We start from the raw sequence: 26,348 nt of genomic DNA on the forward strand, positions 1-26,348 counted from the left end.
AGAATAAAGATTTTCTACCGTAATTCTTTTCTTACTATCATGCATAGATGATTTATTAACCTGCCTATATTATGTAGATTGACATGTAGAGTCAATATGAAGTTCTACAAGGTACTGTGAATTTCAGATCAGGAAACTACAAAGTGCTTCCCTTGTTTCTGACAAATGTGTATTCAATACAAAGTTGCTTTTTCTATCTTAAGCAGCAGAATTCTCCTTCCATTCTTGGTTGCTCTCTGTCATTCCTAGCATAAGTAAATCAAGTGTGAGTAACATAACATAAAAATAAATGAAGACTGGAAAGGAAACTAGACAAATTACAGCTTCACTGACATAGAACTTAGAAGTTTTTTTAAATAATGCAGATTGTTGAATAATCTCATCTCACCACAACTTCTGAGGTGGATGCAACTTGCTGTCTTTCAGTTCTGGGAATTTTTTCACACAGCGTATGCAGTTTTAACTTCTCAAACAGTACCTACATTAAGAAAAAGACTTCAGTGCTTCAAGTGATGAAAAAGAAAAGAAAACGATTAGATTCCTGGACTCCAGTCTACAAAAGAGATTCCAAGTAAAATAGAGTTATGCTGCAGAAAAGAGAAAAATAACACAGGAGTAAAAAGATCAGATCTTTACTTTTAACATCTTATTTCTAAAAATAGCGCACTCGCTAAAATAAAGTGCATTATTTAACTTCATTCAAATGCAGATTAGCCAAATGGTCAGATTTATGAGTTAACTGAGATGTCTTCCATTATAATCAGAAAATATAATTAGAACATAGAAGAAAAAGAATCAGAAGTTGTATGAACAAACTTATATGCTTTATAATTCTCCTGCATCATTAACAGTTTACAGAATAGATAGCTTAAGTAATGACAGTAATACGAATATACTTCTCTAAGTTGACTACTGCTGGTCAAAAGGAATCGTTCTCCAGCAATTTGATGGGCTTCCTCTTCGAGTTCTTTGAGTCTCAACTGTAAATTACAGAACATCAGAACTATTCCTTTTACACTATTTTCTTCAATATTCTGTTACTTCCTACATTATTAGGTATATTGGACTACTACTTATAAACGAGATACCCCACTACTGGCTATCAGCTGGTTTAATGGATTGCTCGTATACCTTCAATCTACATTTCTTTATGAACTAGAGAGGGGATTTACTATAGAAAAAAGCACTAATATTTGTGGAAAAAAATAAAGATAAAATTTACCCCTAGAATCTCTGATGTTTTTTTCAGTTCTTGTTTGTCCACATGTATTTTGTGAGTTTCCATCACTGCAAATAAAATTAAATACTGAGAACATTTACAATTGACAAGTGTAATCTTGCACGCTACAAAATTGAAATTCTAACTCACGTAGGTATTCATGGGCATTACAAGGATAACATAATATTTAGTTATTGTAACCTTTATTTCAGTACAATAAACAGCTGCATAAAAATGGTAAAAAGTCATATTTGGAGCTGAACTTTTGTACCTGCCAGAACTTTGATCAGTGGAAGCTCTAATGTGCAAAATAATTTCCACAAACCTTGAACCTGTAAAGTAAGATACAAATCAGCACCAGTATTAGCAAACCTTATTCTAAAAACCATACGATAGTATCATTATGTAGATCAGTTTTTCAGCGAGCAGTATTTCACTTTATGTATCATTTATTTTTATAAAGACAAGGCTGGGTAAAGCATGAAATACTAGTTAGTGTAAATTATAGCATCCAAACACTATATTCAATTATCAAATTGTTTTATAAGGAAAGGTACAGTAATGGAAACTAAGAAATTTGCACACCATTTGTCTACAATATTTTTAGAATAAAGTCCACTGTAATAGAACATTTCTTCATTCTTTTTTCTTATTCACTTGAGCAACTAAGCAACCACTCAAAATTCAATATTTTATTTTCATTAGGAAGATGTAGAAAGGTGGGACTATGTACCCAATTTAGTTGCAAAGAACAGGATGGTTTTTTTCCTCTCACCACTGCAGCAGTCAGACAACAATAGTTCTCTCAGAATTTCTGTAGGCTTGTGGTTGGTGTTGCTGTACCTTAGGTGTTTCTGTTGCCTTCATTCACAGATAGAACAATTGCTGGGCCACTTAAAAAAATCCAGTCTAACAAGGCTCCATCAGCTACTTTTCTCAACCCTTACACTATATTTTAAATCAGTTTCAAGGAAAGCCTCTAGTGTCTCATTATACAGGACAAGTTTAGATGAGAAGTTAGGAAGAAATTCTCTACCATGAGAGTGGTAGGGGTCTGGAAGAGGTTGGTCAGAGAAGCTGCAGATGCCCTATGTCTGGAAACATTCAAGGCCAGGATGCATGGGGCTTTGGGCAGCTTCATCTAGTGGGAGGTGTCCCTGTCATGTCAGGGAGGTTGAAACTAAGTGATCTTTAAGGTCTCTTCCCAACTAAACCATTCTATGAAGCTATGCAACTTTCTCCAGAACCTGAGCATATCCCTAAATTTTGAAACCTTTTCAAATATATAATAACAAGAAAACAAAACAGAACATTAAAAACTCCTAAAAACTCTTGAAATGTATTCTGAACTTCACCAAGGATTAATACAACATACAGTAGCAGACATGCTAAGTTTTTGTGCTCAACAAAGACAATCTCTAAACATGTCTACCGAGATAAATAACGACACTGCTTCAACTCTTAAACAGTTTTTGGATTGTTCATATAGCTTTAAAATATAGAATGAAGCAGCACAACTTTTTGATTTTTTCCTGTTCTTAGGATCTTCACCTAAATATTTAACTCTTGTAGAGGAAACTTCTTCAACATTTGCTTTGAGTAAACATTCCATTCTTCTGAAAACAATGGTAAATTTGATGGACCACTTCATCTTACATGTTATCTAGTACTATAAATCCATGAAGTTTGAAACCTTTTATTTTATTTCCATAAGAGATTCTGATTTGAGTGAGAAGCACACCACTTTGTGATAACACCTCAGAAATTATTGCTGAGTAACTACTTATCAACTCTTACCTGTAAGTCATGAGCGAGGCCCATCATTATAGTATAAAGTTTTTGCAAATTCATAACCAAGTTTTGATGCTGATAAAAAATAAGACTTTTAATATTAGTATTAAAATATTCAGAGCAATATTTTTAAAGTGATTAAGCTATTAAAGTACATTTCCTGCATTTCCCTTTAGTAATGCTAAATACAATAGGAACATTTTAAGACCTCCAACTGTTGCGAACTGACTCTGAGCTACCAAAAACAAAAATTACAAGCACAGGAGTAAAGACAATATGCATTCAAGATCTTACTTGTTCCTTTACTTACATTTTGTACAGACTGTGTGATGTTAATTCAGAATTCTATTTTTAACTTCCAAAACTCCAAAAAATTTAACTGTTATCAGTACTGCCTTTCTTCCGTGCCAAATTATTCACCTCCTTCTTCTGCAGGGGTGTTTCACAGTGAAACTAAGATGACTAAAAGATTGTTTTGATATGCACACAGACAATCAAAAGCCACATGCTGAACCAACAGAAAACTTCATAATTATTTTAAGATGTCTTTCTAAGCTGAAACTTGTCTAGATACTTTGCATTCAATTTAACTACATAGAAGTTCACCTGCTCAGGGCAACAAAGATGGTGAAGAATCTAGAGGGGAAGACTCATACAGAGTGTCCGAGATCTCTTGGTTTGTTCAGCCCATAGAAGACGGGGTTGTGGTGGTCTGCAGCCTCCTTACAAGGAGAGCACAGGGACAATTCCTGACTGTCTCTTCCCTCTGTAGACCAGCTATCCAGAAAGATCCAGAAAGGTAGATGTGAGAATTACTTGGCACGAGGTGTTAATAACCCAGGAAGGAAAAAACAGCCTGAGAAAAGTCAGAAGGGAGTATATACATTATATCCCACGAGACTATGGAATTTTGGGCAAGTGTAGAAATCCAAAATGCAAGATAATTATGCTAGACAGTGTAGTACTGACTGCAGATTCTTGTCAGTGCTAGTCTGGGAAAAAAATCTGTAGTATATAGAACTGCAGAATGCTCAAGCTTAGTAATTCTTGTTCAACAACATCAATAAAATGCGTATCAGATGGAAGACTTAGAGAAGAAAGGAATTTGGGGAACATTAGAACCCTATCTTCTTTAGAAGATAATCAGATCACATTCAGTGCGTCCTCCTCTATATCTACAGAGTTGGAGACTGACTTAGATGTGGCTAGTTTTTTGCGAGCAGGGTATTCCAAGGTCATTTCTACTAAATTAATATACATAGCGTTCCAAATAAATTTAAAATCCATCTCCAAAGTGAGAGAAAGGCATCTTTCTGTCAGGAACAGTAGGCAGACTGATTGACAGTGGCTATGAAATCATCTGAAGGCTTCACACTTAAAAAAGCACTGACAGGGCTCCTTGGGTATTTTGGAAGTAATATATCTTCAGATACACCATTCATCCTATGTGTATATTAGAAGACTCCAAATTATTCTGTGCTCACTCTATTTTTTGTATCCCTAGAGGAACACTAAGAGTGGCTCTTTCACTACAAGATGCAGAAATTTCTCTACAGACCTGCAGATGGTCTGTGATCTTGTTACATTACTGCTGTTGTAAAATAACTAGAGTTGGAAAAAGATCTGGAAACAAATCTTCTGCTTTTTCCACTCAAACTGAGTAGGAAAATGCTTTTATTACCAGACTAAGTTCTCAGAAATCATTGTACCTAATCTGACTGTGCTACTCATTCCAGTTCCATGGTTTACACTTGATGTATTCAGAAGATTTCCTTCGGTCCCTCTGGGATGAGAATACAAAAGCATTTTACTTGCTATCAGATTTACATTATGCTCTAAGATTGCACAGAAAAATGAAATTAATGTTTCAGTTTGAATGAAATATTTCAAGTAAGTAATAAAAACAAGAGTATGTGTAATGTAACCAGATAAAATATCACTGGACATGGTACTCAACTGGACGTAATTGAGCCACAAATTATGATGTAAAACAGAAAGATTATCACTGATTGTTGCCAAGAATATTTTCTTACAGGTCTGATGTCAGAATACTGTGTTTCTGTAGGGCTTTTCATCTGCCCTGCCAGAAATGTAATTCTATTCTTGCCTGCTTTGCTTAAAACATCAAAGTGGTTGAGCAAACTTCAGAATCTTCCTGAAGAAGAATCTGTACAGACTAAATAGATCTTCAAAGAAGCAGGGGAAGGACCACTCTCTTCCGCTCTCTCTAAGAGGCTAAGGGCCTTCCTGACATTGAGAAAACGTAGCCCTGGATAGCTTTTTCTTTTTGAGCAGTCCTTAGCAGGAATTGCTCCATGAGCTGTACATATTACTACTTTGCTGTGTTCAGGTGGACTCTCAGAAACTCCTGGTTATGTTTCTACACAGACTCAGATATCAGTATATTTAAACACATTCCCACGTCTTTGCAGTGGAAGAGTCAGCTGTCAACCAAAAGGTAAACAATCTATTTCCCATACAGTGTATAAAAACCTGCCTCATTTACACAACTCCCTTTTTGGCCTCTTGTCTGCAAAAGAGCCCTATCTTTATGTGAAGAAAAAGAGAAGTCCGGAATTGAGGCATTACTCCAGACACAGTCTATCAGCAATGCTTCATCCATTATTTGATCCAAAGAGAAAGAAGAAGGAATCCAAATTACTTGTAGGTGCACAAATACGAAGTCAGAATTGATCAAAAATAGTTTATATTACAATAAACTGTAACAAATTGCAGAGGAAAGCATTATGGCACAGACAAAAAAGAACCATCACAAGGACTTTATTACACCAATCTAACTCTTATTTTTAAGAAAAGTGTTGTGCCAAGAGTAACAGAAGTGTGGAAGACACTTAGATGCAGGAAGTTTTAGTTCATTCTAAAAACAGAAAAAACAATTGAGTCTGGCGAGACAATTAGCAGAAAGATGGCAAAACAGAAAACAGAAACTGTAAAGAGAAAAACCACACATATAGAATTGCCATAACATACTTGTGAATATGTACATCCCTCTACTACAGAGCTTGAGATATTTTTTGTTCACCCTACTTCATTCTTCTTGATGTCAGCTACACAGGAATCCCATTACTTATTCAAACCTTACTGCCACTTTTACTTTTCCTAGACCAAGGCTGTGGCAAGAGACTATTGCTTCTTTTAGAATTCATATCCAACTGCATATTTGTCTATATGTTCTTCTTCATGAATATTCTGGATACTAACTTCAAATGGTTTGACTTAACTATTTGCTAAGATATCAGCAATCAGGATTATAAAGCTGAGAAACAAGAAGTCAGAATAGATGCGATTCCCAAAATGGAAACACATCCTTAACACTCCGTAAATAAACCTCAGTAGACAGTAAAACATTTCCATAGTACTGGGAATAACTTCATGAAATTCATTAAGCATTCACTCTCGTTGAGAATATAAACTCACATACATCATACTTGCAATTTGAAGGTTCATATTTTACTCCCTACTATTCCTCAGTATCACTATTAACAAATGATGCCTTCACCAGAAAGTTGTAAGATTCAGCAACAATATTAATAACAGTTAGCTAAAACAGGCTAAAAGTTCTCAGGAATTAGGGAGCAAGACTTCAGACATTCTGGAAATAAAAGCTGGAAATTAGTTTGCAGACAGCTGAAAGAAAAGACCAGCTTTTCTACTAATTAACATTGCTACTGAACTTCAGGATTTGGATATAGAATTCTGCAATTGTTCCTGGCAAATTAGGTGCAATATTAGTAGAATTCAGTTAACCCTTCCCTTTCATCCCCCTTTTTAAAACTAGATTTCTGACAAGCAGCGTTAACACAATCATTTTCTATTCAAAAGGCATAATCTGTAATTTTTCAATATTCTTACAAGCATCATTTTCAATATCTCCTTCCTCTTTTAAGTCAACCATTAAAAAAACTAAAACAAACTACTTACCAAAGAATTTCTCAAAGCACCTGTATCTGTATTTACTGTTTCCACTGAATTAGATTTTTCAAAATACTGCATTAGGCATTCAAAAGAGGGAACTGTGTCACTGGAGTTTATCAGCCACGCTGCAATCCTTGGATCCAACACGACGCTCTCTGCAACTACAAAAATCAGTTATTTCTGACAGTTAAAATATTTAAGTCACTTCTTGGGTAGATAAATACTTCTAAAATTTTGTCCATCTGTCCTGTAGACACACATTATGAATAGACCTAAAATGATAAATACCTTGTAGCAATCACTTTTAAAATCTGCAACGTATGAATATATGAATTCACATGAGTACATAAAGCTTTGATCTCAAAAGTCACTTCTGTCCTGCAGAACCTTATGTGTTTATGCTGCACTTTCTCTTAGATCCACATAAATACATAGGATTGAACAAACCTAGTGCTGTTTAATGTCATATGCACTGTAGTACCACAAAGAAGAGGGGGGAGAAGCTAATAACTAGAATTCTGAGATATAGCCAAAGATAGATGTAAGCACCCTCTTAAGGAATCTTTAAGTAATTAAGTTCCGACAACAGCCCACAGGTACATGCTTATATAAATTAAACAATTCCCAGCTATACAACCTTCAGACTTGATTAGCTGGAAGACAGTTTAACGTCCATTACATATGTGACAGCTACAAGACCAATCTGATGAGAACCAGGCTTGTTCATCTCCGCTGATTTAACTGCTGCTGAAAAGCACTTTATGTTGCTGCTTACCAGATGACAGGGAACAAGACCTTTTTTCCCCTGAAACAGCTTGGCCTGTGCTGGAGCAGCTAGATAAATGAAAGATACTTCAGCTGCATGGTTTCATGCGAAGGTTTTACGTAGCTCACCACCCCTTTCTTCAAATACAAAGAAGTTCTTCACCTTGGAAGCTAACAGATGCCAAGGAGCAGCCACAGAAATTGTCTCGAGGACATCCTGCTGAGTGCACTACTAAGAGATTCCTTCTCTTTTTTTAGAGACTAGCTTGATTTGCAATGATGCAGCTTAAAGAAGTAGACGAAGGCCTGAATTCATTTGGAAAATAAAATTTAGGTATGCCCATAGGACTTTTACTGTTCTTTCAGCAGGAAATATTCTCTACAGTGATTAAATGAAACGTACACAACTGTGCTGAACAGGATTGCCATCAACTTAGATGATGCACTGTGAAGAGGCAGATTAAGCAACACAGCCTCACTGAGGGGCAGTAACACTGCAGGCAGCTGATGGTTGTTGGAAAGGCGTCCAGAGGTTGCAGGAAGGCACTGTCCAATGAGATGCTGGACATCCACAAGTCCGTGTGACAACTGCTTGAAATGTGCACTGATTTTTTTTTTTAAATAAAATCTGAATTCTACTCAGAACATGTGGAAAAGAGAATCCTGCTACCAAACAGTGTTTGTGAGCTATTAGAGATCCTCCAATATCTCTATTTACAATGTGCACGAGAGTCTCCACTTTTATAGTGATGAAGAATCAAATATCCCAACCATTTGCTCTTTCTTTCTCAAGTAAGATTTTCAGTAAGTCAGCTCAATTGTAAAGAGTTGTAACCAACAACTCAGTCCTTGAAAGGGTACGACATCTGCAGCGTTAGGAGTAAGATATGTAACTAGGACAGAAGCAACCTGAAAGGACTGCAGCAAAACCAGAGTCAGGCTGAGATAAAAACAACCAGCAGAGATGGTGCAGATTAAAGCACAATTATGTGCAGATTGTGAAATGGTAGTCAAGACTCAAGTGCTGTATACCTCCTCCAGAAACCTTAGTGAATCACAGTGGCAAAGCACGCTACACTTCACCAGTGTGAATTAACGTAACCATGTATTCCACTGGTTGGCACATGGCAGTTTAAGGAAGTTTCTATGGGGAACATGAAACTCAAGGCAATTTAACCTGCTCAGCTACACACAGGATTGTTTTGAACGCTTTTTTTTTTTCCACTGGAAATCATCCTTAAACTTCTCAATGTTTCAGCAATTCCTACTCTAAGAAGAAATACATCACCTCAGTGTACCAACTCTCTCTTCAGAAACTCCCCAAGAAGGATATTCTTTTCCATTGTACTAGAACTGTTTTCCAGTATTTAACTAACCACTAACCTAATTGCTTCTGCACCTCGCAATTTTAACGCCACAGGCACAGCTCACAGGATTAAGCCATAGATTAGACAGTTACCTTGTTTCCAGCTAATTCCATTACCATAAATTTGAAGTACTGTCTTCAGGAAATCTTTCGCATTGAAGCAGATAACTGGAACTTTGCAACGTAGTATTTGAAACAACACTTGCCTGCACAGAGAAAGTTTCTGAATATGCACTATACTGCTATTAGATTTAGTTAAGCCATTCAATTTAAATTTTTAATTAGCAAGTTGTACTAAACTGAACAGCTAATAAAAGGCATTTATTTTAATAAGAATATAGTATTGTATTTGAATATTGATTTTTCAATTCAATACCTGAATCTTCATTCTATACTTAAACACACTAACAGATGGCTTACCTGCATGCATAAAGAAATCTCGACACTTAGAATTAAACACAATCCAAAAGAGCAACTTGCATGCCTATAATACTTTACTGTGCCTAAATGAGATCACAGACTCTTCTAAAGTTACTAGACAATCTAAATTGCTCTAATTGCCTACTGTTCAAAGGCTGTTTAAAACTACTATACTCTATCTCATTTTTCCATTTCTTCCCATTCTTTTTTGAAAGCATCTATAGTTTCTGTATCCACGACATTTGAAATAGAACTGAATACATTTCATTAATCATGTGTATCATTTTTATTTTATACAGCATAAAAAGGATAATTCCGTATAGGGCTTTCATGTTGATTTATTGTTAACAAAATGAAACCACAGTCCTTGGACAGGTTTAAAATATTTTATTTGAAATTTTCTAGGTCATAAGGTATTTCTGAGTATATTGTAGAATCACTATTAAACAACCTCACCATTCTTGGAAGATATAAGCATTTAGAAAAAGTCTATAGTTAGAACGCGTAACTTGTTTATTCTTGAGTTTTTGTTGTTTTGAAGTACTTTAAATCCTAACACTGAGTTGTTTACAATAAATCAGTTATTACTGAAATTCATAAAGCATCATGAAGAAGTTTTATCATGTGACTATTATAGTGAAAAATTAATCTACTTCCTCCCATAATGGGATACTACTTCAAAGTCAATAAGGAATAAAAATGGATTTTGTTATGCTAAGTGGAAGTTCAAACTAAAACCCAACTTGAAAAATTTAGCCCAACCATTAAACAGATGCAAAAAATGCTTTTGTAATTTGTATGCTCCACTGTTACTGGATCACAAGAAAATCTCATTCAACATCTCAAAGTCATCTTAAAAGCCTACTGCTTTCTGTGCTCTGAAATTAAAAATATTACCAGAGGTCAAAAAGGCTATTTATAATAATCATGTTCTAGGATTACTATGTAAGAAATACAGGGAGGAAATGAAGATTAAATACAAAAAGAAAAATCTTGTGAGATTTGAGATTTATGTTTTTTGAGCCATAGCTTTGTAGGGCATTCCTACAGCATTTCTAGGTGAATATATTAATACTATAAATTCATATAATACTTAAAGACTGTGTATTAGTATATTAAATATTATCATAATCCCAGCCTCCTCCTGCAAAGAAATCAAGTGATCAATATCACTGCTGCCAAAAAGCAGAATGTTGCTTTATTCTTACATGCTCTTACCGGGCAAATTTGTTGTGAGCCTGTTCTTCTTGCTCCCAAAGGGAAGAGCATTCAGTTTCCAAATAAATGAATTTATCACTCGGACTAGCAGTGCTCCAAGTACTGGCAGTTGAAGAGAAACTGAGAGAGCAAAGGCGATCTGTTCGACTCTTCACTAATACAACAATTCCCTTCACTGACGAGGCTAAGGTGTTCTGTTAAGCATAATTACAACAGTGTTTCCTCTGAGATCTCTTATGCAATGCCAAAAAAATTTCCCAAGTATTTTACAATATGCAAACTACAAGGTAGAATAGTTACTGTGTACACCATCGACATAATAAAGAAGGTTGCAAATGCTTCATCCTTAAAAAAAAAAAAAAAAAATAATAATAATAAAAAAAACCCAACAAACTACTGTGACAGTCAAGGTAGGAAGAAGAAAAAAATATTTAAAGTCTTGCTTGATGTATGCTAATGAGTGCTTAGCCCAAGAGGTTCCAGTTTCTTTAGATTTTATTTGGTAACTAAGAATAAAAGGCAGCCAGAAGTATGAAGATTTATCTCATCATAAATTAGTATTTTGGTAAGCAAGAATATTTTAAACTGCTCCAGATTCCACCCTCCCAATGAACATGGCTTTATATTAACCAGCCACATGCACAGTTCAAATAATTCAGCAAAACAGTCACCAAAAACCCACAGTTCACTAACCTGCTCTGAGTTGAGCTGTGAAGAACCATCTAGAAATATCATGGTAGTTACAAAAGCCACTGCTTCTTTTATATTTGCAATCAATTCTCTTTTTTCTTCATATCCTAAACTCCTGATATCACAAAAATCATTCTCAGAATGCTCTGCTTGTCTGGAAGTCCAGTTATACCTCCTCTCATGTGAAATGTGTTTCTTAACAAGTAATCTTTTTTTTCCCAAACAATACGTAGGTACCTCTTGCTTTCTTTTAAGGGGGGTAACTAAACTCTTTTCACCATCTGCCATGTTTCTTTCTTCTACTGTAAGGTTTCTTTCTCTATATCCCCATTCAGTAGAGCCTAATTCCCAGTAGAAGCTCAGGATTTCTTTGGTATGTGCCATCCTGACTGCATCACCAGCAGTACTTTTTTCAGAGCTGGCAGATGATTTTAATAAGGCAACTGTGGAATCACTGATCTCCTGGAAAAATCAGAAAATATTCAGTGAACCAATTGTTCAACTTATTAGGAGACACAAAAATAAACACACATGAGTTCATTTAGCTTAGCTTTTCAGGATGTGATGCTCTACAGAAAAAAAACGTTAGTGATAACATCAAAGAAGAGCCGATTTAAGGAAACTATAGGCCCAAAGAGCATATATATATATATATATATATATATATATAAATAAATATATATAAATATGAATATATAAGAACTGTAGACAGACAGCTAACACACTAAAAGTGTATTCTCCAGTCAAACTGCAACAAGTTTTTACTGTTTAACACACAGCAGAATTTGAATTAGGACACTGAAGTAATTATAGAATCAGCAGTAAGTAATTATCTTTTAAAACTTCAAAAATAGGAACAAAACAAATTTAATTATCAAGTCAGAATAATAGAGGTGAACAATGATTAACCACAAAGCAGCAGCAGCAGCTTCTGGGAAGAACCAATCATCTACTAGAAATAATGACATAGCTGGAAGTAAATAACAGGCTTTCAAAGTCAGAAGATGTAGTTCCATAATTTATGTAGAATAATCTTGCTAAATGTGGTGAGTCAAAATTTATCTCCTCAACATTACAGGATGGGTTTTCACTACTATTTACATTCATCTATGGCTTAAATCATTCTCATCAAGCCCATCTAAGAGCCAATTAAATTTGCAGTAAGCTACCCCATGCCAAAACTCCTAGATGGACTTGCAGTAAGTGCAATAGTCACCAGAGTTGGAGTAAGGAAGGCTGTAGGATTTGCAGCTGGGATAGGGCTTCAGTTTTAATACCTGCAAATCATTTGACTAACTCAATAGACCTCAACCTCAGCCCAAGTTGCGACTGTTCCAGTTAGCCATTTCCATTCTTGGATTAGCACCTAGAATCAGAGTTGGAAGGGACTTCTAAAGGCCATCTAGTCCCACTCCCCTGCAATGAACAGGGACATCCACAGCTACATCAGGTTGCTCAGAGCCTGGTGCAGCCTGGCCCTGAAAGTCTCCAGGGATCGGGCATCTCTGGGCTACCTGTGTGAGGGTCTCACCACCCTCACTGTAAAAGATGTCTTCCTTATGCGTACCTGCACACACATTAAATAAATTCAGAGAGATGATTCAACAGAAAAATTAAGCTTCCCAATTTGCAGACGTTTTTCTTGTGAACCAGCTCACTTTGATTGTGAAACACCTAGTAGCAGCCTATGGGAGCACCAGAGATGGATACTAAAATAATATTTTAATTTTCACCCACACAGCTGCTCTAAGGACATTCAGTAGACAGAATGATGCATTAATTTAGAACAGCTTATGGAGAGGATATAATATTTAATGGTTCTGTTCTAGACCACGTGGGAATTATATGAGCTAGTTATGGATGAGAGGGTAATTTACAAAACATAAGCCACTTCACTACTGCTACAAAAAGCTTTTTCCAGTATTTTGCAAGGTATTCTCACATGCTAGCGATTATTCAGTCATAGAGGTTTGAGAACATTTTAAAATTACATTAGCTACCCAAAATTGGCAACATTCCACATTTATTTCTGGTCAATCTGTCAGAGAAGACTTTATAACCAGAGCAAGAGGGGGCCAAGACTCTCTAAGGCAAATAGATAGCAAGTGCAAAATAAGATTAAGGTTATCTAAACCACAAATGTATGCAATGTACTGCAACACAGTTTGTTATGGAAGATCTAGTCAATAACAACTTCAAGTCTTCTATAAAACAGTCACTTTTTTTAGTGGTATTTTACAACGTGCTTGCCTTTTCATTTTTCAGACCTGCATCCTTATCACCTAGTTTATCTTCCTTTGTCTTCTCTTTACCTTTAAAAAAAAAAAAAAATATTTTATAGCACAAATGAATCTGACCAGAGCATATAATTTGGTTTATAGAGTGCTAGATTACCAACCCTGTTACTAAAGTTAAAACAACTGCTATTAAGTTTTCTGTGGCAGATGTTTTCCTCAGACCGACACAATTCATGTTTAAAATGGCCCTGCAGGTTCTGAAACATGCATACACAAAAGTATGCTCCATCTCCCTTAAAAAAAAAAATAGTTCGACTTCACTACAAAGAAGAAAACATTTTCTAGGGAACTCAGAAGGCACTTTACTGTAATATTGTAAGCATACATACTGCCATCCTTCAAAACACATTCAATTTTTGTCAAAGCAAAGCTAGGGGCACATACAATAAAAACAACAAAAAAAGACACTATATACCACAGTTTACACAAAATCACAGGAGCTGAAAGGGACCTCCAAGAAATCATCAAGTCCAAAACCCTGCTAAAGCATGTTGCAGAGGTAGACATCCAGATCTTGAATATCTCCAGAGAAGGAGACTCCACAGCCTCTCTGGACAGCATGTTCAAATGCTCTGTCACTCACAGTGAAGAAGTTTCTTCCTCGTATCTGTATGGAACTTCCTGTGTTACAGCGTTTGCCTGTTGCCCCTTATCCTGACACTGAACACCTGTGAAGAGCCCAGCCCCATCCATTCAACTTCCACACTCCAGATACTCACAAACAACGATATTTATAAATAGTTTAACATGTTGTTAGGTAGTACTATTCTCAGAAATACTCTTCAATAAAATATTTTCTTTGCATATGGCCTAGAAAAAAAATAAATTGACCACACTCCATTGAGAAGTTACTTCTTACCACATTGCTCACCCTTGCAAGAGAATGGGTATTTTAAGACCAGACAAGAAGAGAGAGCATGGAAAACTCAGACTGATCAAACTGACAGAAAGGTGAGTCATGACCAGCATAAGTCATGACCAGCACAGAGTAGGATGGCTCTCAGTGCTGGGTTTAAGACAGAACCCCAGCCCATAGCATAGTTGCTAACCTGAGCACCTCTGAATTACCAGTGATATTTTAGCCTAGAGTTCTTCTGAAAGTTTAAGGAAGGCTTTGTAACATCAGGACTTTGCACAGCATGAATGAAAAAGTTAAGATGTGCCTTCTCCTTTCCTTCCCTCAACACCACCCAGGAGCCCAACAAGAGAAGTAAAAGAAGGCTGGAATAAAAGAACGAAGGGCAATAGGCAAGCAGCTCTTAAAATTCCAGTGAGCACAGTAAAAGAACTTCTGTGAAATATGCGCTTCTGCAGTCTGTAATTAGAACTCTTACCTCTAGATCCTTCTACTGCCTAGCAATTCAAAAAGAAACCAAAAAACACTCATGAGCAAAACACATATTCCTTTCTAACTGCTGGTCCAGAAATCCTGCTGACTTCTGCTACAAAACTTGCATTACCAGCAGCAAGAAATTCTGAACCTAACATACTGCTTTCACTGAAACTGTTTGATTATAATAACGTTTTGACTAGGTAAACCAGGATCCTGTATTTAAAAGACTAAAAAAGCATTTTAAAAGACAACTACTTTCCCCAGAAGAAACTAAGCACATTACTTTATAATATTATAGGCATCTCACACCGTATAATTTGTTATTTATCTCCAGTTAAGATACCTAACTGGTGGGATGCATCAAGAAAACCGAACCTAAAATTCACTCTTCCACAATAGTAAGATTATAATTTACAATGATAGTAACATGATTTTGCATTCAGTACTCTTAACTGCTTAAAATATCTAGATATTTTTTCTTAACAAGTTCATCCTCCTGAGAAAATAAGGTTTATTTTCTCTCCTTCAGCACACAGTATTCAGTAAGACATACACAAGTGGCTATACAACTTTTCAGTTCCTGCCTTGTTAGGAAGTATCACCAGATGGCAGTAGAAAGCCATCCTAGCCTTCAAACTTGGCAAAAGCTGGAGTCTAAAAGTGCTGACACACCATTAACATTATCTACCTCGCTCTACCTCTGGAATTTACATTCACTTTTTCCCCTAGAATTGCACAGAGTGAGCTGGTAATGAGCATGTTTGGGAAGAGCCTGGAGAGTTCACAGGGCTTCTCCTAATTTTTCAGCACCTGTACTGCAAGTATCTAGTAGAGTTTCAAGCTGATGCACATTTACAGTGTTAATTAACGCTAAGAAATTCTCATCTATATTACTACAGGTTAGGAAGGAAAAAAACACAGTAAAATTCAGGCTAACAGCAACCTCCCAGTTTCCTGCACTCACACAGTGATATTTAACCAGGAAAGACACATCAAATACTACAGTTATTTCTTAATTCCTGAGGTTCAGTGTTGTGTGCTTGCATTTCAGATTTTCAGCTGAAAAGAGAGACGGTTAAGAAGGCCAATACTCACTCTGATTATTTTTTCTGCTAGTCTGAACTCCTGTAGGAATAGACTGCAAAGCTGACATAATCCTCTGAGCAGTATCAGATAAAGGCACCTCAGAAATCCCACATCCTATGTATGATGTGTAATGCTCCATTTTTATGATTAAGCCTAAACACAGAATACACATACGAATTATGCATTGTATCAGTCAGAAACCAGTCTGCACTTTAATTCTGTTTAAGTTAAAGACAAAATACAATGACTGTGTTCAGCCATCCATTTGCCTTAATAGATTTTCTCCCTGACATGCCTAAAGTATTCTCAAGTATTGCAAATAAAAATTAGCAATTACAAAACCTACAAAGTGAAACATCTTGAAATACAGTGTTTTAGTACACTGATAAAAATTATCACAGAATGGCCAGGGTTGGAATGGGCCTCAAGGATCATGAATCTCCAACCCCCCTGCCACATGCAGGGCCACCAGCCTCCACATTTGATACTAGACGAGGCTGCCCAGGGCCCCATCCAACCTGGCCTTGAACACCTCCAGGGATGGGGCATCCACAGCCTCTCTGGGCAGCCTCATCAGGTTCCAGAGGTTCCAGTATCTCACCATTCTTCTCTGTAAAGAATTCCCTCTGACATCCAACCTATATCTTCCTTCCCTCAACTTAAAACCATTTCCCCTTGTCCTTCTAAAAATTATGCAGTCTTAAGTACAGCTAACTTCTAATAAGAGACTGACAAACAAGGATTACTCTGTTATTACTGTTGAAAATACTCCCCCCAGTACGTTCAATCTAGCCTATATCTAACATATGCACAACTTTACCTATATCTATCATATGTACAACTTTACTGTTGTTAGTCCTCAAGTTTTAATTCATGGATGTTCTTCTTGATCTAACTGTCAGAACAGCACCAACTTGTGATGAAAGAAGAGTTACTATCATCATGCATAAAGATCAGTGATACAGTTTTAGAAAACATGCATACAAAAAACCTTCTATTTCATAAGTTCTGTATAATTTACATAGTCAAGTATTAACATGACTACATTGGTCAGTGTAAAGTCAGTCATGTCTAAAGCCTCTACAAGTTTTAAGCACAGCTACTGATGTTCTCAATTTTACCCTTTCTTTCCTCCCCTCTCCAAAAGCAGCTGCTTTTCCACTTGTAGAGTATGGCTACAAGACAATACATACAAAATACTTGGAGCCACTAGATAAAAAAGCATTTGGGAGAACTAGAGACAAGGCACCCATACTGACAGACGGCTTGACTTCACATAGCTAGATCAGTACAAAGCACAGAACTTACCACAAACACTAGGTATGCACGCAACATTTCCAAAGGACTCAAGATAGTACATTCTCCACCAAGAACTGCTGTTAAGTAATTTAATTCCTATACAAATACGTTATTCTGATCTTCTTTTACTAAGTTCTGTGTATAAATAGCCTTTCAGGTCAAGTCTGACTATCAACAATACACCCTTTTCTTTACACAGAAATATTTTTCTTAGTTCAAGATCACACGCAGATTGCTTACAGTCTAACTTGTACAAGAAATTACTTACAAACACAAAAAACTATCAAAGAGGAATAGCCATCAAGCCACATTAAGTTTTGTCCAGTAGCTATCTAGCTCCAAAGAGGTAATCCTGTCTCAGTTTGTGTATGCAATAATCTAAAGCTTTCATAATAGCTTGAATTGTAGATGTAGAAGACAAAGAGCATCTCTAAACTCGCTTGTGAGAAAGAAAAATGAAAACACCACATGACCAACCTCCAGCACAGCGCTCAAGAACCTTAAGCAGAGTAAAACAGTGAGGGATTTTTGAAGTCACAGGATACTTCTGGTCATAACCCCTGCAAATTATGTACTGCCACACTGCATGATGCAAAGCCATAAAAGAAAAATCTAACTGACTTTCATGGAATCTAACAAAAGATACCAGAAAAAAAAAAAAAAAAAAAAAATCACTATTTTGTCAAACAAAATAATGCACTATACAGTGAAATCTGGTTTGCAATTTGATACTAAGCAAGAAGATAGCAGTAAGATTTTCTTTTTCCAGACATTCCACAAGCCAGGAACATAGTCTTCTCCTAACTTTTAAAATTGTTTTTTTAAAAATTGTTTTTTATTATTTGTATCGTTTTCTTACAGAAGGATAAAAATATTTCCTAACTTCCCATAGAGGGAAGCAGTAGTCTTCAGATTCAAACTCTGGAGCCTATCAAAATGAGAACCCAGAAGATTAAAAATAAACAAGACACCATTCATGAACATATACTAACATACAGATATGCCACAAATATTGACAGCACTGAACTAAATTTAATAACAAACAACATATGGATCTAAACAGCATGAAAACTAGGCATAAAGACATCAAACCAATAAGCTAAAAATTAAACATTTAAGAATAAGTTACATAAATGTAGACATTAAAAGCTTGAAGCCAAAATATTTTTTGAAATACTACTACTGAAGTTGAAGCTAATTTACTAGCCTTCATCAATATGTGCAACACTTGAAAGTAAGTACAGCTGATCAGAAAACAAGAGCCTGGAGTATTTTTATACTACAAAATCATATTTAGTGCCATTGGTCTAAAAGGAAGCCTACACAAAAAATTTGATAAGCAGTCTTAATACCAGTCTGTGCAGGAGTATGAAGACATCATTCAAATGCCTGGCAACACAAATCAGAGAGTAAATACTGTGTAAAGATATCCCCAAAATGTTCAAGTCTAAAAGGTGAAAGCTCTCACTTTGAGAAGTTTGCTATAAGTGGGGACTAATTTCTACAGAGAAGGCATAAATGAAGCGATGACACGGTGGTCAAACAGCCAACAGATTCTGGTACATATTTATGTACATTTCTATATAATGAAAATAAATCTTAGAGAACTAAGTAAAGCAGAATCGTATCATTTCTGCCTTGGAGAACTTTCCTCTATGGAAGGAAGCACATTACCATTTATGTTCCAAAATCTGGAATCCCTCTTTACTTCATGTATTGGAAGTTTCTTACCATGCAAGAAAACCAATCCCAAGGGTTTGAAGCTTTCTTTTGCTCTATGCTGCACAAAGTGGAAATCAACATGCAGCCTAGCAAAAGAGCAACGTGTGTGCAATTCATTCATGCAACCAATATGTTAATTAATACTGAAGAACTTGAACCGAATGACCAAATGCCAAAGCCATGAAGCAGCACATAACCCAAACATGGTAACTGTGGCAGCTAAACACACACTGCAATGACAGATAAACGTTCACCTTGATAAGCTAATACTTATCATTCCATAAACTTGTAGACAGTTTACATTAACATGGTTTTTTATCTTCAGAATACACTGAAGGTTAAGTATTAAGGAATTTACTGGTGGTGAAATTCTCATGTTCCAGAGCACTGGCTTTAGCCTCTGACTGCTGTTCAAGCTTCTCCACCATCTCTTTCAAGTAGTTCTCATCTTTGAAATAATACACATACAAGTTTCTTTCCATCTGATGCAGCTTATTGGACGCTAAGAAGTTTCTCTTTGACTTCACATCAGCAGTAAGATCCATAATTAGTTGATTTAGTTTATTTAAATCACCTTCCAGTTGATGAAACTGCTCAGTAAGCTCCTAACAAAAGATAGACAACACAAAAATGTTATTTTTGTATCATTAATACACCAAAAGACTTTCATATTTCTAGTTCAATTGCTTTTGGAAGCCTTTTTTTTTTTTTAAAAAAAAAAAAAAAGTGAAAAATCATTAAAAACAATATTGTATGATAAATCCTGTATATGTAGCTGTGGATCTGCATGTATCTGCATCAGGTTATGAAAATGTAATTTAATTTCCTTCCTTACTAAAACAGATGAATTAAGACTGTAAGAACCTGTCCTCCAACTATATAGATGGTTGAACAACATTGCCTATCATGTCTTCATTACTAGTCAAAAGGGAAAAAAATCAAACAGAAAAGCAATTTAATTTTAATATGAGATAACTGCAAAATACAGTTCTCCTAATTGTCATTCTTATGATAGTTCAGGGTAGGCAGGTTAGTTACCTACTTGCACATTATTTCCCTATAAGAACTATTTTTCCTGATACCAATAGAAAAATGTGTCACTGTTTTAAGTCACTTGGAGCAATAAAGAGTACACTGATGGAGGCAAAAACCTTTAATCCCTAAGAAGGCATTGTTCTAATTACAAAGAATAATTTATTTGTAAGACTGTTATGTATGTTGTGAATAGAGTCAAATATTATTAATTATATATTATTCATTCATTTTCTAATGCATGTAAGTAAGGATTGTGGAACAAGTGAAGGCTTCTGTTGCATTTTTCAGACATCTATAGTTGCTTACTATAACAAAATTGCATTTAACCTTATTCCCCTTCCAAAGCAGCTGCAAAAGCCATCCAGGAGCTCTGTCATAGAATTGTCCTACAAAAATATCCTTCAAAAATCCCAAAATTCTTACTTCCTACATATGAGCCAATACAGCCAGACCATTTTAAGGGGCGAGACCATTATATTCAGGTGAATATTTATATGAATTTTCCTGTGACACCATAGCCAGAAGACATTTTCCACACCATAAACCTATACATGACTGTAACTGCCTTTGAAAAAAATAAGTGTTAGATGCCACCATTGCTTCAAAAACCAATAAATTATTCCCTGCCAACCTATGCAAAATCCCACACTTGCTAAGAACAACACCACCACCCGCCCATCATCATTACGCTACTAAGTTTGTTGATGACATGTTGTGGCCATTTTATGCCTACAGCCCTTATACCTGTCTCAGTAAAAGAGCACAACAGGCATGGATACAATCATTTAATGACGACATGAGGACATACCCGACTGGTGAGTAGTATCTGATTTCCTCCGCAGTACAGAGCATCACGAAGAGCATTTACATCACTGTCCAGTTTGGACAACAAGAGAGACTGCTCCTGAGAAGACACTGCTAGCTGCTCTTCTGCTGTCACACAATCCTGATTTAATTTCTGAGCCATCTGTTCCAGGTTTTTGTATGTTTTAAACAGTTGTTTTTTGTTTTCTCCTTCCAAAAGCTGGTAGAGCCTGGAACAAATGAAGTTAGACACAAGCATTTTTAAGTTACTTAGCATTCCTGGCATTATCTCAACTTCATGTTGAGAAGTTCAAGAAATATGTAGATATGTTATTACAGAATATGGTCTAGTGGGCAATACTGGTGGGAGGTGGATGCCTGGATTAGATGATCTTAGAGGCCTTTTCCAACCTTAATAATTCCATGATTCTAAATTAGATTGAGGACCAGCAAAGTACATAAGTTGTAAGAGTACTGCTGATATAATGCTGTATCTGCCACTGATATGTACATAGGTCATGAGTGATCCACAGGACTCCGAAATATTCCAAATGGCAAGCAACAGCAGTGAAATATGTTCTTATTAACTGTGACTTTAATAACGATGCCAACTCATTCAAGAGGATGACAACACACTCTTTCGCAAACTATTTCCTACACTTCAAGGACAGCAGTGTTGAGAAAATGCCAGAACTCCATGGCCAGTGAGAAATTAAAAAAAAAAAATCTTTATGAAATTTTAAAACTTACTGCTTTCTATCTATGGAAAGACCACTAAGGAATTCTACACTGGGTTATGAGTCATGCAAAAGACAGCAATATTTTGCTATAACTAAACAGAACCATAACTTAACACTACATCAGGAACAGTCACTTCTCTCACTGCTGCTAACTTGATCAGTTGCTACTGCCACCTCTGCATATTAAAGTCTCCAGAATTTGGAGAATCATTGAGCCTCAATTAGGTATCAGAGTGCTTTTAGGGAGAGAAGCACTATTTCAAAGGTAACTGAGTTTATTTCATCTACTGCTCATAAACCACTCAGGATTTACAACTCTGTCATGAGCAACAAGGCCAGCCTTTTTAAAGAATAAAAAACCAAACAAGCAGTCAATAAACATTGTTACTTAGTCACAAAGAATCTCAATAATAAAACGTTACAGCTTTTCAACACAGACACAACTTGGGTAAAATGAATCCTACCTGATTCTGCCATTCACTGCTCAAGACTAAATTATCATCAGTCAGCTACTAAAAAAGCCACTTCAACAGTTTAAACAAGGGGTAAAAGCCTAATATCACCTATAATTATAGAACACACCTAATGAAAAAGTTTAGGTACCTCGAAGTGACCACAACACAGTACATCCTACTGTACCACCTGAGATACAGGAAGACTGAATCACTTCGATGGTGAAAAAAGTCCTATATGGGCAACAGGATGCAGGTGGCAAGTCAAGCAGTACCAATGAGCTAAACACATTTCTTACATCCCAGGAGTTGTTCCTCTCCTCCATCACATAGAGAGTTTTGTAGGCTGAGCAGATGAGGCCATGGATATTGCCTGGGATATTACTGCTACTAACAGCTCTCTGCACCTGCACTTCTGGAAAAGCCTTCAAGATGTCTGATTTTGCTAAACATTCATTACATTCTCAATATTGCTTAGAAATGCTTTGGCAATGTTAACATCTCATAACTTGAAAGCTTCAATTCTGGAGAATTTCAAACATTAAGTAGCTATGGCAAGTAACTAATAACAATTGAGAATGCTTTGCTTACCTACATCTTCCCAACTTAATTAAAAAAAAAAAAAAAAGTCAAGGTTCACTTTAACACTTACCTACAAGAGAAATCATCCTTTGAACTAATGGCGTTCCTTGGCTTTGCAAGTTCAGTTTGCTTAGATAACACCTCTAGTCTCTGCTGCATCTCATTACTGCTCTGTTTCAGAGATTCTATCAGATTCTCAAGTTGACAGTGGATGTCTTTGTGTTTCTTCAATTCCGTGTCATAGGCTAGCTGAATAAGTTCAAGTGACGCTTTCTGTCTTATCAGATGGCTGCAGATCTCATCCTGTTTAGAAGCGAAATGGTCCTGCTGAGCAATCTCACGATCCAGGGCAGCCATTACCACCGGCGCAGTGAACAGCTGTGCATGCTCTTTCAGAAGGGAAGGCAGATCTTTGTTGTTTATTTCAGCTATCTGTTGCTTAATCGTAGAGATTTCATCATTTAAACTAGACATTTTGGCCTCGACATTTTCTTGCTTTTCAATACCCTGCATAAAGCAAAACATATCAATCCCTTCACAGTTCCCTCAGATTTTTGTTCACCTTTCTTCATTCTGCTTTCCTAACACATTTCCTCAGGTCACACAAGAATCATGTACTCACATTAAGATCAAAGCATCATCACAATTAAATGAGAACTCTGCAAGCAGCTTTACAGACTTACTTCACAATATACAAGGCAAATACAGATTTAAGATGGTAGGCATTGCATATATTTCGAGAAATAATTAAATCTGCTCTACTGCAGAGCCATGAAACACTTCATCACAGAAAAACTGCATCTGTATTTTAGTTCACACCTAGATTTCAACCAGATCTAACTGAAATGGCAGATGCAAAAAAGTTTACATTTAGCCAGATGACTATCAATACTGCCCATCAGAACTAACCTTTTTCAAATGACTCTAACCAGTCAAGCACAACATGCCTGTCCACAAATGACAACATACCAACGTAATGCCTCAAGTTAGTCCATGACTGCAGTATAAGCTAATTTTCCTCCTTCTTTTACAAATCCCTCACATTCGTAAATATCACATCTGCCCATCACTCGATGGGACACCTGTGGGATTTCAACGACACAACTCATTGTTTTGGTATCTAAAACATATCAACATTGTGTCTCCACGTTATAAATTCCCAAGTCACTGAACTAAAACCTGGAGGTTTTTTTTCCCCTATAGGAAATATTAACAAGAATATATATCACAGTAGCCTCCATAAGCAAAATTTAAAGTTAAGGTTTTGATTACTGTACAAAACAATGGAGACAGTTATAACTTGAAATTGCAGAGTTTAACAAAATTAGAAAGGTACTGCGAAGAACCAGTTTTTTAATGCAATAAACTCCAGAATGTAGAATTCAAGGTACTCTGTCATACTGAAAAAACTCCTAAGCTAGCTCCTAGTCACTGGAGCCACTTTACAAGCACAAAACTAAAACCTCAGTAAGTGCAATTCCACTATGTAAAAACAGTAGAACTAATAATTCAAAAGCATGCTTCTCTCCGTTTAAAACTCTACAACCTTATAAAGCCATTTGCCACTTACCTTGCTCTTTGAGGATTGCAGCATGCTCTCTGCACACTCTATAGCTGAATTCAAGCTCTCTTCTTCAGCTTGCAAATCAATTAGCTGACGCTGAGCACAAATGTACGCTGCCTGGAGGCTGGCAATCTCCTGACTCTTTCCACAAGCTTCAGTAGTCTCAGCACAAGTGACACGTTTGCTAATATCTGCAAGCTCAAAGTTGTCTTCGTGCAAATTTTCAGCCAATTCTGACATGCTCTGATAAAAATGCTTTTTTGCATATGAGGCAAGTGCTGCAGTGCAGTGCTCTTCCTGAGACAAATACTTGTCCAAGGAAAGCTGGGAAAAAAACACTGGATGCAAACCTGATCCTTGTTCTGAAGCCGAAGCAGTGAAGAAAGAGGCCAATTTCTTGACTCTATCCACAAGAGACTGCAGTTCATTATTAAGCTTATTATTTGCTGCAGTAAACAGTTCCAGACCTTCTTTCAAATCTCTCTGCGTTTCTTCCTCTTTGATTTTTAGTGTCTGTAACATGCTGCTGTTTTCAGAAATCATCATCTGAAGCTTATTATGCCGATGGATTGTAAGACTTTTCACTTTCTGAAGAGTTTGAAACTCATCCTCTAATTTCTTAAGTTCCTCTTCCTTCTCTTGTCTGTTGCCTGAATCTGCTGGCTTACAGGTTTTAAGGGCTTCATCCAATGCATTTCCTTCTAAAATGGGCTTTCCAGACTCGAGAAGACTATTAAAATCTTGCAGTTCTTTTTCAGATAACACATGCTGCTCATTTACAGTTCCACAAAACCACTCCAGAAATGATTTGTCTTCTGAAGACTCAAACAGCCAGTCAAAATCCTCTCCATTGAGCTCAACGGCTTTTGGATATCCAATTTTCTTAAGAATTTCCACAAACTCCTTCCCACAGCTCATGATTTAAGTATTTTGGAAGCAGAAAAGATTCAAATATGTGGAAAATTTCTAGGGGATTATTCTAGCGTGGGCTTTTTTTGGTCATTTTAAGGGAATACTCAGTATTCTAACACAGAAGTGTGTGCATAGGAAAGTGAAAGTAGCAGATCACACCACAGAACTGAACTCTACCATGGGCTACAATTGTTAGTAAGACCAGAAAGCAATTTCTATTTCAAGGATGTCTTAGGGCATTCCTGTCCTGATCTGATAACCAAGACGTTTCTTGACAACAATTACATCCCAAATATTTGCAAAAATATATCGTTTTGCACAGCGAAGGTGACTTTAAGACTGAAGTCGAATTTCACCATTAATTCTAAACTAACAGATCCACACAAATAGCGCGCACATCGTTGCCCTGCTGGAGTGTCTCACTTTGATAGCTTCCCACACCCTTAATTTAAGTCGTTTTAACTCCTCCAAAACGAGGAAAGCTTTCAGTCTGCCCTAAAAATAAAGCTAGAAGACACCAAACAAAAACTCAAACTCTCATTTGTATCTTTTACTTCAGCAGCGAACAGAATCTTGTCTTCTAAGGCTTCGTCTTTATATTTCCCTCTGAAAATAGAGCAAGAAGTCCTTTACCATACAAATACCAAAGCAATTACAAGAAGGTCACTCGGAGCACGCACTCTGTGGCACAACCAGGCACCGAAAGGCAGCCTTCAGACCAACAGCCCCGACGGGACGCAGGGGGCCGCTTCCCTCAGGACGAGGAGCAGGCAGCGTTACTCACCACGGCGCGGTGCCCCAGCGGCAGGCGGGACGAGCCGCAGCACTAAGAAGCGCTCGGGCAACCCTCCGCGAGGCAAGGGAACGGCGGCGGGCTGCGAGAAGAAGAGGGAGGGGCGGGCGGCCGTTATGGCGCCAACGGTCAAAACACCCGCCGCGCGCCGCTCTCGCGCAGCCTCCATCCGCTGAAGCCTACTGCGCACGCGCGCATCTGCTCCTCGCGAGCCGCCTGCCTGTCGCAGAGGCGCGTGCGCGCCGCGCCGCTCCTACGGGGCAGACCTACGCGGGGCTTGGCCGGAAGCCGCCGTGACGTCATGCGGGCGGGTTGCCCGCGCGA

The 26,348-nt window shown here is 37.0% G+C and overlaps 2 protein-coding genes across 2 annotated transcripts in view; both read right to left on the reverse strand.

The window, feature by feature from the left end:
* The window catches only part of POLN (DNA polymerase nu), an 88,696-nt gene extending 62,585 nt beyond the window's left edge, over positions 1-26,111 (reverse strand). Inside the window, exons 1-12 of the mRNA XM_042811866.1 lie at positions 26,016-26,111; positions 16,131-16,274; positions 13,656-13,717; positions 11,409-11,867; positions 10,716-10,909; positions 9,171-9,283; positions 6,953-7,107; positions 3,017-3,085; positions 1,491-1,551; positions 1,223-1,287; positions 897-980; positions 389-478 (exon numbers count right to left, since the gene is read on the reverse strand). Of these exons, the coding sequence (XP_042667800.1) occupies positions 389-478; positions 897-980; positions 1,223-1,287; positions 1,491-1,551; positions 3,017-3,085; positions 6,953-7,107; positions 9,171-9,283; positions 10,716-10,909; positions 11,409-11,867; positions 13,656-13,717; positions 16,131-16,260 (1,482 nt within the window). The 5' untranslated portion in view covers positions 16,261-16,274; positions 26,016-26,111. The remainder of the gene's footprint in view (positions 1-388; positions 479-896; positions 981-1,222; positions 1,288-1,490; positions 1,552-3,016; positions 3,086-6,952; positions 7,108-9,170; positions 9,284-10,715; positions 10,910-11,408; positions 11,868-13,655; positions 13,718-16,130; positions 16,275-26,015) is intronic.
* Positions 18,254-26,098, reverse strand: HAUS3 (HAUS augmin like complex subunit 3). The gene is made up of 5 exons (XM_042811867.1): positions 26,016-26,098; positions 24,326-25,837; positions 22,826-23,262; positions 20,986-21,211; positions 18,254-19,747 (listed from the first exon to the last, which is right to left on the reverse strand). Exons 2-5 carry the CDS (start codon positions 25,235-25,237, stop codon positions 19,481-19,483), a joined length of 1,842 nt encoding a protein of 613 aa, XP_042667801.1. The 5' UTR covers positions 25,238-25,837; positions 26,016-26,098; the 3' UTR covers positions 18,254-19,480.
* Positions 26,112-26,348: the final 237 nt, after the last annotated feature.

This window comes from Centrocercus urophasianus, unplaced genomic scaffold (genome assembly GCF_019232065.1).
Source record: "Centrocercus urophasianus isolate 14NV4802_14NV808 unplaced genomic scaffold, USGS_Curo_1.0 seq_13, whole genome shotgun sequence".
Lineage (NCBI taxonomy): Eukaryota > Metazoa > Chordata > Aves > Galliformes > Phasianidae > Centrocercus > Centrocercus urophasianus.

What these genes read in the sequence shown, in the direction of transcription:
- HAUS3 (XM_042811867.1), bottom strand. Translation starts at nt 25,237, where the DNA reads ATGAGCTGTGGGAAGGAGTTTGTGGAAATTCTTAAGAAAATTGGATAT. An exon ending in AAGGATGATTTCTCTTGTAG is followed by an intron (nt 21,212 to 22,825) that starts GTAAGTGTTAAA and finishes CATTTGTTCCAG; the next exon opens with GCTCTACCAGCTTTTGGAAG. An exon ending in AGATACTACTCACCAGTCGG is followed by an intron (nt 19,748 to 20,985) that starts GTATGTCCTCAT and finishes ATCTTTTGTTAG; the next exon opens with GAGCTTACTGAGCAGTTTCA.